We start from the raw sequence: 12668 nt of genomic DNA, 5'->3' as shown, positions 1-12668 counted from the left end.
GAATATTTAATAATATAAATGAAAAAGTAAATAAAATAGAAAAACAAATAATAAGAAAACCTCCATTGTTTCTAACATGTTATACTCAAGATACCGGTAGTGGATTATTTCAATGGAAAACTGTAAATGCTAGTCCTGGTTTAGTTCAAAATGGTAATAATGTAAGAATTAATTTTAATTGCATTTTAATCATTCTTGTTGATGCAATTAAATTAGATAAAGGTGAAGCTAAATTGCAACTAAACAATAAAGAAAATGTAATTCTTCAAAGTTACAATGCAAAAAAATAACAGAAAAAATGAATCTATTTCTATTAATTATGCTAATAAATTTAAAATAAATGATGTTATTTATATTAATTCTTTAAACGTTATGAATATTCAGTTAACAATTTATGGTTCTATAATTTAAGAGTTATTTAAGAATTAATTTAAGAGTTTATTTAAGAATTAATTTAAGAATAAGCTAATGTATCAATACCATTATCAAGAATATATCTTTTATCGTCATAACATGACAAAGATGTTTTATTTATAACATAACTGGAAAGATTGTGTTTATCAGAACGAATAACTTTAAAGGTGTGATTAGTTTGGGTTGAATTAAACAAAGAATCTTTGTAATTTTTATGAACTATTGTTTTCTTAACGACAAGTTTTTTAATTCCTTTAGATTTTTTAACATTAACTTCATTTTCTAATAAATATGAATACATTTTACTTCTTAATCCAACAAATTCAACAATGGGAATGCCGGCAGCTTCATCTTTAAATTTTCCAATTAGTTTTTTATTATTGTCGAAATAAAATTTTGAATTACTATCATAATCACTATTATCAAATAAATCTTTGTCCTTATAAAAATCCTCATATGCATCTTTGGTTTTTATTTCATAACATAATGAATCAGTGTCAGTGAATAAAAGCTTTGCTGAGTTTTCATACTTTTCCATAATGTAATTATAATGAAAATCATACATTAAATATTTTGATAAATCTAGAATGCACATTCCAACATAACAAGGTCTGTTTAATAACAAACTTTCTCTTATTCTATGAATACCAAACAAATTCTTGTTAAACATTGTTGAACTAACAAATGAAGGTTTGGCTATATATTTTAATAAAATATTTTCATCATGAGTTAATTTAATATTCACCCTCTTGCGTAAATTCTCCATCGTCTTACCGAATACAGAGTTGTTCATTAACTTAAAAAAGTCCTTTTCAAATGAATTTTTTGCTTTAGATCTTTTTTGAGTATTAAAATCAATATATTTTTTTTTAACCAAGGACTTTCGTCAAAAGTTAATATTTTGTGTATTTTTGTTACTTTTAACCCTAATTGTGTATATTGTTCAAGATTTTTATAATGAACTACATAATTTTGTTTTTTCATTAAAGTTGGAACTAATTTTTTTACATTACTTTTCCCTATTTCAAATTCTGTTTTAATATTTTTACTATAATTGGAAAGCCATTGATCTGGTATAATAATTTTTTCAGGAGCTCAAGGATAATCATTATGTACAGTATGTAATTCTTTTGGATATTCAAGATCACATTCAATTATAAAGTTAGTTTTACCTTTTGCAATTAATTTCTTGAATTATTTTTCGGATATAAATTTAAAGTTTCCAGAGGGCAAAGGCTGACACATGGCCCAACCGTAAAGGTTATTGGCATCGAGGTACATAATGTATTTGCTGTCAAGTTTAGGATCATAATCTTTCATATATTTATTGTTTGCTTTACTGTATCTGTTTGAAATATAACTTATTCCTCCTCTCAGTCCCTTTTCAATAAAAAGATACATATCAATATCAGTTATTAAATCTAACTTAATTTTAGTCATTTTTAACATTGCATCCCAAGCTAAACCAGGACTACTAAAATAATGGCAAGGATCTAATTTGTAGTACTCTAAACATAATTTTCTAAAATTTTCGAATACATCAGCTAAAAGTAATACGTCAGTTTTTAAATATACATCATGATATTCTCCCATTGTTTTAATTTTAAATTTTTTCCAAACATTTTTAGCATGTTCATATTCGTTGTCAGATATGTGTGTTTCATTTAAAATTGAATAAAACTCTTTTTTAGAAGGTAATTTTGTTTCTTTGAATTTTTTAAATGAATCCATGTAATCATATGGATAAACACCTTTTGTCTTTAATAATTCAACACTTTCACAATTAAATTCAGTTGATGTGTATTTAAATTCTGGAATATTTTTTACTAAGTTATCCAATGATTGAGACATAAATTGGAATGAATCAATAAAGACCAAGTCGGAAATCATAAATGCCATATATCTTTCCATATTGTTAGGAATAACATTAATTTCTTTTTTGAATTTTCCTATTTGTTGCATAATAAAATGACCGTCATAACCTCTTAAATTATGAAAAATAACAGGAATTTTGTGTGTTAGTCTAAAATTAATATAACATTCTGAGTGAGCACTTCCTCTGAATTTTCCTGTTAGATCTATATGACAGTGTTCTCGAACAGGATTTTCATTTTCCTTATATTCTTTTTTCACAAATATGACAAAGTTTTTGTTTTTTAAATTCACTTTCATCATTTTTAGACATTCTTAGTTCTTTGTTAAAGTTAACACCAAATATTTTTTTTACAATATTCCTCTTCCTCAAGCATTTTTTCAATAAACTTATAAACTGCATTAGGACCTCTATAAATCTGGGTCGGTTTAGTATATTTATCGTCATAACAACAAACAACTTTATAGCCGTAACCACAATCTATATGATTTTGATATGGTTCAGTAAATGAAGATTCGGGTGATGGTAAAGCAGTTAAAACTTTTTTAGTTATTGATTCAAAATCAGGATAAATTACAAAAGGTACTGCTAAACCTTTATGATAATTTTTAAATTGTACTTTACTTCCCTCTTTTGGCATTTTTACACCTTGAGTACCATTAATAGCTAAACAATTTGGTATGTGTTCATTTAATATTCTTTCTTGAGTAAAATGCTGCAGGCATCTTTTACAAAAATGTTTTTCATGCTGATATTTTGTTTTTTTAAACATTAATCTATTAAAGTCTTTTATCCAAACATAATGGTTTATCTTATCTTTATTAATTAGCAACATGTCACAGTGTTCTTCGTATTGATATTTTGATATGTACAATGGATAAATACCTGCAGGTTCTTCATAACCAAATATATTAAATGATATTTCATTTAAAACTTCTATTTTAGGTATTTGATTTAATGTAACAGGAAACTTTATTCCAGTATAATCAAGATCGTTTATATGTTTTTTATAATTTGAAACTCTTTCAGAATGTTTTGTTACAGGAAATTTGTAAGCTAAATGACACCATCTAAAACATTCATTTTCATCATTCTTTATATTTATCAATCCTTTCTTTGGAGTTTGTAATGGTTTTGGTAATTCTAAATAACTTGAAGCAGCCAATGGATTATACTTATATCTATTTATATAATGAGCATCAACTGACTCTATTCTCCAACCACTTCCTTCTGAAATCCAGTTGCCAATTCTATTTATTATTTCATCAAAGGCTTGATGTAAAGTGTTTTTTATTTCGTTTGTGTTAATAATTTCTAAAGCCTTTGATTGAAAATAAGCTGATTTATATATTGTATCAGTTTTATCCATTTTTGCAAAAGTTATTTTTAAAACAACGTTTATTTTTATACCTTTTAAAGTTTTAAGTTCAGATTTAAGTATTTCATAAGAGTCGTTTATAGTTAAATATAATTGATTCTTTGGATCTTGTCTATATGTAATTTTAATTTCAAATTTCTTATAATATTGTTTTGTAGATCTCTCAATTTCCATCTATATATTGTATTTAGAAAAAAAAATCACTAAGGAATAAAGGATTAAAAAAATAATAAAACAAATAAAGTTTAAGATGAATTAGAATATTGAAATTTATATCTTTTTCCGCTGGTTTTTGATATTCCACTTTTAACTTGGTTTTTTCCTTTGCAGCACATTGTTATTAACCCTGAATTAATATTAAGGTCTTTGGATGCTGCATAAGTGCTTTTATATGTTTTTTCTTCATTAGTATCATAATTGGTTGGAATAACTTTTTTAGGATTGTTTCGAATATTATTTGGCCTGGGACAATCACATAATCTTTCAGCATTTTCTTCTTCAGTTAATAGACAACCGCAGTTCCATTCAAATAAATTATTTTTTAAAAGATAAGGATCTATAACATTTTGTAATTTATCAATGACATGATTTTTATATTCATCGCTAACTATTTGATCAAGTTTTGATTTAATAACATTTCTTCTTTTAAGAAATTTTTTGTATGAATTTTTGTCTGGATTCATTATTTCTCCTTAAGTGCTAGATAATTTTGGCATAATCATTCTATCTACCTTTCTATTAACCATCTATATATAATATACTTATAGAAAAAAAATCTTTAAAAACGCACCTAAAGAAATTATATTGATTTGAGAAATTTGTTTATATTATCTATATCTTTTGAATAGGTTTTTGAGGTTATTTTTTCTAAATTGTTATCAACTGTTAAGATTTTAATACCTTCTAGAGACATTCTGTTTAGCCATTCTTCGTGTAATTTGTGTAGTTTTTCTAAATAATCTAAACCAACTCTGTTTTCTTCCGTTCTGTTTCTTTTTTGAAGTCTTTTAAGACATATTTCTGGGTTGGTTTTAACATAAACAAATCCATCAATTGGGTTTTTTCCGTATGGTTTTATAATATGATCAGTTAAGAAAAGATTGTATACTGCCCAGTCAGGGTCATTTATAACCCCGTTGTCGTGATGTTGTTTTGTAAAAACGTTACTAATAGTTAAAGAACAACGTTCAAGGACAGAAACACCATCAAACTGTTTAGCAGAAGATAACACTTTTATATGACTGTTTAAAGTTGTTAGCTGAAAAGGAAATAAATATTTGGAAGGTTCTTGAGCAGCAAGTTCAAAAAGGTTATATGAATTTCCGCTTGGATTAGAGGCTTTGCCTCCGAAGGGTGTAGCCCTGTCCATAACATTTTGCCATTCGTGAATTGGTTCTGGAATTATATTAAAATTAGGATTATATACTTTAATAATATCTAAAAACGTACTTTTTCCTGATGCAATATTACCTTCAACTGATATAATTTTTCTCATTTATATAAAATACTTATAGAAAAAATCTTTAATAATCTTTAATAACCTTTAATACAACTCTTCTTCTTTTTTACTTTTATATCCGTTAAGTTTAAATTCCTTTATGTGCATTTCAAGAGGTGTTGAATAATTTTTTTCTTTCTGCATTTCTAATAGTATTGTAAAAATATCCTGAATAATTTTATTTGGATCTTCTTTATTTACTTTTCCGATCCGTGCTTTTGTTATAAGTTGTTTTATTTTGTGATGATGTGTTTTTAAAATAAATTTCTTGTCGTCAAGTTTTAGTCTATTAATAGATATGGTAATTATTGTTGGAACAGCGCCAGCAACTGCTACAAATATAGGAATAGCTGGAACAAGTGCTAATGCAGCTGAGCAACCAAAGATACCTGCTGTAATATATAACCCAGTACTTACTCTCCCACAAAATTTATAACTTTTTCTGTAAGCAGCAGCTAGTTTAGTTAAGTGAATAATTAATTGATCTATTGTTTCTATTCCATTATTATTAGAAATTAGATTTTTATTACTCATTTATATGATTAATATTAATATTTTTCAACTTAAATTTCTTCCAATTTACTAAACGGAACCCAACTATTAAATTTTTCATTGTAGCCTTTCCATTTTACTAAATACTCTGTATAATTGAGCTAATTGAATTCGCTCCTAGAGATCAAAACATGTTTTACGGTCCTACACATAAGTCAGTATGACTTTTTATCATATTTATGTTTTTGAAATGCTGTTTTACCGTTTGGCCCTGAAATAATTCGAGGTATGTAATGGAACTGAAGTAGAATCTCTTATGTCACAATCATAGGGGGTGAAATGTAACAGCCATCCATATTTTATCGTAGATTCATGTATAGGCGATTTTTCTATATGATCATATAGCATTTGCTGCAGATCGTGTTAGAATATGTAGTAAACCATAAAACGTACCAGCATAATTATTTTCTTCAGCAATTGTTCTTAGGTAGTTAATTTTACCAAAGAAAAGCTATTTTAACTTTGAGGCTCCAAAGGGGTTTGAATTTTTCACACATTTCATAATCATTTAAATTAACAAGTAGTTTAAGAAATAATATAGATCTAGTCCAATCAGTGATTTGTCGTTTAATAAAATCATTGTTTGGAGTTTAAATGCGAAGGAATTAGCCTATAATAATACGCATCTAAACGACAAACAATGATTTTATTTACGCACAAATCACTGTTTGAGATATATTATTTCGATTCTAACACGTTATCAAGGCTTATTATGTACGTCCTTGCCGATATCCATCAAATATTTGCATGATTTCTGTTGATTTCTTTTCCAGCGCGCCGCTATGCCGTTAAAAAAATCGGGTCGTGTTAGAATATCAATTAACAGAAACATCGCCGAAATATATTTAGTATATAGGGCCTATCGATTTTATACGTATCGGAGTATTCGCATCTCTGTAACAGGTTATAGATATATAGCCTAAGTGGCAATTTAATTGATATCCAATCGTATGAATATTGTTCCAATACCAGATTAAACCTAAATGTGTCCCCTCTTGATAAAGCAAGTCTCAATTCATGAACAATGTCACCTATACGGGTTTCTTTGTTCATCTGTTCCTTTTCCAGTGGAACTGTTATAACATTTCAAGTGGAATTTACCCCAGCAGCAATCTGATCACTTGATCCAGCTAGTCAGAGAGACAAGTCAAAGTTATTTTAACCAAATTAAATATGTAATTTGGTATCAGGGGGGTGGTGGCCAAGTATTTAAGGTTTCGGCTGCTCCACCTGGAGGCTAGTGGTTCAAGTACCACTTGGGTTACAACTTACAACCACATCTCATATGACATCAGTATTGGAGTGTGTCCAGTTCAGTAAATGTCACAATATCACTGCACCTCCGATAAGTACATTTTATTACTGTAATTATTACATTACCTGAAAAGGATCACTAATGTTCATGTGAACACGCACGCCCATTTTCCCAAAATAGGTGGAGTTCATGTAATAGCAACAGGTAACTTGAAAATTTTAGTTTTTTCCTGATTGATATCAGCGAAAAATGTTACATTTTATGTCTTGCGATTGTAAATATCGGTTCACATTTGTGCCATAGAAACCACTCTTATTGTTAAAGAAAGAAAAAGAATATCCAGGACCTGTGAAATCTGTTTGTTTTTAGACAGTTTTGATCCGGATGATTTTTATAATAAAACAAGTACATATATTTTGTAATTTGTTATTAATAATGTTTATACTCATAAGTATTCATAGGAAGAAGCATTTTTATGTAAAAATGAATGCGTGAAACGATTTCCCTGGCTCCTTAGTGATAGGATAAATGCTAACCTGAGGTATCTTAAGTCAGTCAAATTGCCATCCCCCATGTAGTTTCAGCTCATCTTTTCGAAAAACATTGATGTACGTGACACATATTTTCACTATTTTACTCTAGATGCCTATTTTGTCCTGATTAAAAGAACTGAGCACATTTGTATTTATAGTTGTTAGGGTATCTTTTTATCAAAATTTACAAAAACAGTGTGTGCTGTAATACTTTGCCATCACGTCTGTACAGGAACAATTTTTAGTTACACTTTCTTGCAACGGAAGGTTTACTACACTTTTACTGGTTTAATTCACCAGTGGTGTTTTTGCAACTGACTGTTCCAAATCGGTGCTCCACTGTGTTCCTTGGGTGTTTGTTTCTTACTTGTTGTCTATATATTTTACTTTGCTTATTATTTTAAGTGTAACGTTAATCATGTACACATCCATACAATCACTGATCTGGGTTACTGTTCGAGGAGGTGGTTCGTCCTTTCTTAATAGATATTCGTCCTTGAGATTTTTATGTCTAGCCTCATGCTCTAAACTACACTCAAGAACAGTAAATATGCATCATCCATTCTTTGTGATAGTGTATGATAGTGTATGCTTGACCTTTGTTACATGAGCCTGTGACGCTAGTGCTGTAAGAAATATACGTAAAAGAGTCCTAAAGACAGCGCGCTCGACCATCCGACAACTTCAAAGTTAAGCAAGGACCATGACTGGGCAAGACTTGCGAAACCGTGTCTCAAACAATTACAATCTAATATAAATTAAATTTTTATTATGGTTATGACAATAACTTGCATTCAAAACCTCAACCAACTTTTCTAAGTCAGATAAAGGCCATATTTTGAATAAAGCTGGTTATATAATTGGACATCTTATGAGATTTCAGTCTTTCCAGAGACACAGCTAGATTAGCATCAGTCGTTAAGAGTTCTTTAACAGTAAATCGCTCTGCTGTAAAATCCTCTTTAACGCAACTTGCAAACTTAATTTTCCATCTTGTTATTTCCGTTGTTTTGATGACTGAAAGCACCACGTGAAACTTCCCCAAATACATGTTGTTTCTGAGATACAGCTTGATTGTTAGTTACATGCATAACTTTAACTAAATTTTCTAAGTTAAAAAGGACCACAATTTGCAGTAAATTCAGCCAAGAGTTATCTGACTTGGTTATTGCAGTAAATTTGATGACAAAAAGCCTTAAGAAAATTTTTTATCCATCCTTACATGCAAATCGTTAACCAAGGTGCAGATGTCAACGAATGCGACGCCAACACCAGAGTGACTAGATTAGCTTTCACTATTCTTTGAATAGTTTAATGCAGTGGGATTTTGAAAAGTTTGGCAATTTTATATGTGTACCAACGTGTATCAAATATTTATACACATGTTGCAAGAATGAAATATTTGTCAAAAAGTGGTGTTTCGTTTTTTCTCTTTTTTGGTCTTTATGTCGGTTCAGTTTTCCATAATTGGGTAGTTGGACTATATTTGATTTGTCTCAAAATTTAGTATCATGAAACCGATATTTTCCTCGCTTTTATTCTCACTTTTATTATAATAACGATTAAATGAAAATGAAGTGAAGTGACATGTATGTGTAATATATTTGCTCTACTTTTCCTTAAAATTCTTAGATTTACATATTTTATTACTTTCTCATGCTTGTATCATTGCGTTTTGCTAAAGTCTCAGTTTTAGTATTTCCAGACCTCAACAGAATGGGATGCTACAATAACAATAACAATAAACAATAACATCACTCACACAGACAGTTTAAGTAATTAAGTAATTAAATGAATCGGCGTGAAGTTGGCAGTACAGCAGTAGCAGCAGTAGGAGCAGTTAACTGCTGCTACTGTCAGCATTTACAGCAGTTAACTGCTGCTACTGCTAGCAGTTACAGCAGTAAACTGCTTCTACTGCCAGCAGTTACAGCAGTTCATTGCGTGTCGCAGTTATACGAAAGACCGGTGGTGACTTCAAACTTCATATTTCACAGTTCAAACTTCACACTTCATATATATAATTCTTAATACACACACAAATAATAGGAAAGTCTGAAATGTGAAATGTGAAGTGTGAAGTTTGAAGTGTAAAGTTTGAAGGGTGAAGTCTGAAGTGTGAAGTATGAAGTTTGAAGTGTGACGTCTGAAGTGTGAAGTGTGAAATGTGAAGTTTGAAGTGTGAAGTCTGAAATTTGAAGTGTGAAGTTTGAAGTCTGAAGTGTGAAGTCTGAATTTTGAAGTGTGAAGTCTGAAGTTTGTGAAGTGTGAAGTTTGAAGTGTGAAGTTTTTTCGTGCGTTTTTTTTCTATTTTTAAAACAACCTGGGATTACCGAGACTGAACATAATGAAGTAGAATAATGATTATGGCTGAGTTACTTCTGAAACCAGGGGCGTAATTTGAATGTATATCGTACAGTATAAATATACTGTACGAGAAGAAGGTATTAAAAAGGTTTTACACAATCAATAACACTTAAAACTCAAATAAGAAATGGCATACAGTTCGTTTTTGTAAATATCATGTTTGTAAACATAAATATTGCGTTTTGTAAGCTAAATTCAGGGTTCCATATTTTAGTGTGTCTTGTAAAAGGAAAACGTGAGCTCAAGCTAAAACAAAATATAATCAAAAAGTAGAAAGGTCATTTTGTAAGTACAGAAATTTTGGTTTGAAAACGTGTAAACACGTATGACCTAGTAATTGAACTGTACATATCTATGGCAATACAAAATAAGCAGATGACGTCAGTCACGTGATGTTTAATCTACGAAGTGCGAAGCGTGCAGTGAAGTGTGAAGTCTGAAGAATGAAGTATGAAGTCTGAAGTCTGAAGTTTGAAGTTTTGAAGTGTGAAGTTTGAAGTGTGAAGTATGAAATGTGAAGTGTGAAGTATGAAGTTTGAAGTGTGAAGTCTGAAGTCTGAACTTTGAAGTGTGAAGTCTGAAGTCTGAACTTTGAAGTGTGAAGTATGAAGTGTGAAGTATGAAGTTTGAAGTCTAAAGTGTGAAGTATGAAGTATGAACTTTGAAGTGTGAAGTATGAAGTGTGAAGTTTGAAGTGTGAAGTCACTACCGGTCTTTCGTACAGTTATCTACCAGCAGCTATAGCAATTGACCGTGTGTACTAACACCAGTTAACTGCTACCACTGCCAGCAGTTACAACAATTAATAAAGCTGTATTACCAGTTATGATGAGAATGGCATAAGGTATTTATTTTGTCAGTGTCCTACATATAATACTGCCAGCAGTTAAATTGTGTATCTAACATCAGTTTTATCAGTTTCCTTCAGATGTATAATAGGCCGTCAGACCTACTCTTCCCGCTTAGATATACATTTGTCGGTATCGTTTATAGATCATTGAAGCGCTCTTAATCTATTTATATCTTCAAACTTGTAAACCAAGTCTCGTGCGCATTCAGATATTCACTTTTTGTTACAAAATTACTCAATGGTCATTTCTTTTACGGACATTGCCAAAGACTTGTTATGTTCTGTTGCTAAGTGTTACGTCCAATGATTTTACATCTGTGCTTCTTTCACGATAATGAGTTATGATACTGAAAGCTGATGAAATACGAATTTTTGAGGTTTTTATTGTTATATTTCCTATAGCAGTTAAATGACGATATTTGGTATCAGTGTCAGATAGATGTTACTGTCAACAGTTACATGATGTTTCTACGATACGCTTCATACAGTTTCCTATATAATTATGTTGCTACAGGTAGTTAAATGATGCCAGCAATAAAATGACATTACTAAGAGCAGTATCGTCACCTTTCGTACCATTTTACTGCCAGCAGTTAAATTTGTTTATGAGAACGTTTACCAGTCTCCTATATACGTAACTGCCAGAATTTAAATATAACTTGTCCGGAGATAAACTTCAAAACTAATCAAGGTATACAGGTGGGTGATGCAACAATCCACATTGCTCTCCCCGATCCCCACCCCAAACAAAAAAAATTCACTTTTAGTTTATTGTGCCCTAATATTCCATCACTGTCACCGACTGCCCCCCCCCCCACCCCCCCCCCTCCCACCCCTAACACCAACGACCCACCAAAACCCTTACATTCCCCCCCCCCCCCCTTTTTTTCCCTTTCTCGTCCTTTGATCTTGAAATCCGGGCGTATATTTCCCCGCTATGCGGAGTTGCTTCTGTTGACACTGTTCTTACAACGTAGCTTGAAGTCATTTTTGAAAAGTCTAGATTTGAACTGCTGCACTTTAGATTTAAAAAATAAATGCACGAAGTGGCTGAAAAAAGTACAAATGCTCAGTAAAAAAATGAATTGTTGTTGCTATATTCTAAACTTCTTTGAACTATCTATGAACATGTACGCAGTACAAAATATGTAAATTACATTCATCAACCATAAAAATATAAATTAAAAAAGTTATATTCAAATCTTTTAATTGACATTAAAATAATTCAACATACCGTTCAACGAAGTTTTATATTCCATTCTGTAGAATTCACAAATAACAAAATCATGTTAAAGGTTTTAAATCAGATAAAAATGTCAAAACCCAAGATAACACTCCGAACAGCCAATCTTTATTTGCATTTCACTAAAGTATATTACTTTTTTATCTCTGCCTTTTAATGTTGATACAGTATTTAATGCTGCGCTTGTATGAAGATATGAAATGATTTTAAATGCATTAACTTAAGGTAGTTCTGCACGTTTGATAAACCGGAAGTGATGGCGTAACGTCATTTATCCGAAAAACGTAGAATAAAGCCTGGATTCGGCGTACGGAAATGAAAATCATTTTCTGAATTAATTGAAATCTGTGAGTAAATTTATTAAAATGGCACTGTTGCTATAATTCTAAAATTAAAATATAATGTTAAAACATATGACACGTTAAATTAATCAAAATAATGTCTTAAAATTAGCGTGAAATGTCCTGTTCCCTTTAATCATGGTCAAATATCTCAAAAATAAGCACACGGACCTATACATTTTATTTCACCAAACTTTAGGCCATGTGTTTATTTACAACTGTGAGAAGTTTCATCAAAATCTACATTGTAGAAATATTTCTATCCGCGAAAATGTTATGAAAGTAATGATTTTCCCATAGACTCCCATTATGAAATATTGCGTGAGGTCCAAATTTTCAAATCAGTCAAGCAAAAAATCAAGCA

At 30.4% G+C, this 12668-nt stretch overlaps 1 protein-coding gene across 1 annotated transcript in view; it reads right to left on the bottom strand.

The window, feature by feature from the left end:
• LOC123551421 (beta-1,4-N-acetylgalactosaminyltransferase bre-4-like) overlaps positions 1 to 12105 on the bottom strand; it is a 61212-nt gene extending 49107 nt beyond the window's left edge. The window contains exon 1 of the mRNA XM_045340352.2: positions 11955 to 12105. Within this exon, the coding sequence (XP_045196287.2) occupies positions 11955 to 11979 (25 nt within the window). The 5' untranslated portion in view covers positions 11980 to 12105. The remainder of the gene's footprint in view (positions 1 to 11954) is intronic.
• Between the last annotated feature and the right edge of the window lie 563 nt (positions 12106 to 12668).

Source organism: Mercenaria mercenaria, chromosome 4, assembly GCF_021730395.1.
Source record: "Mercenaria mercenaria strain notata chromosome 4, MADL_Memer_1, whole genome shotgun sequence".
NCBI lineage: Eukaryota > Metazoa > Mollusca > Bivalvia > Venerida > Veneridae > Mercenaria > Mercenaria mercenaria.
The sequence above is the reverse complement of the archived record's forward strand: the minus strand, read 5'-3'. Positions and strand labels throughout refer to the sequence as shown.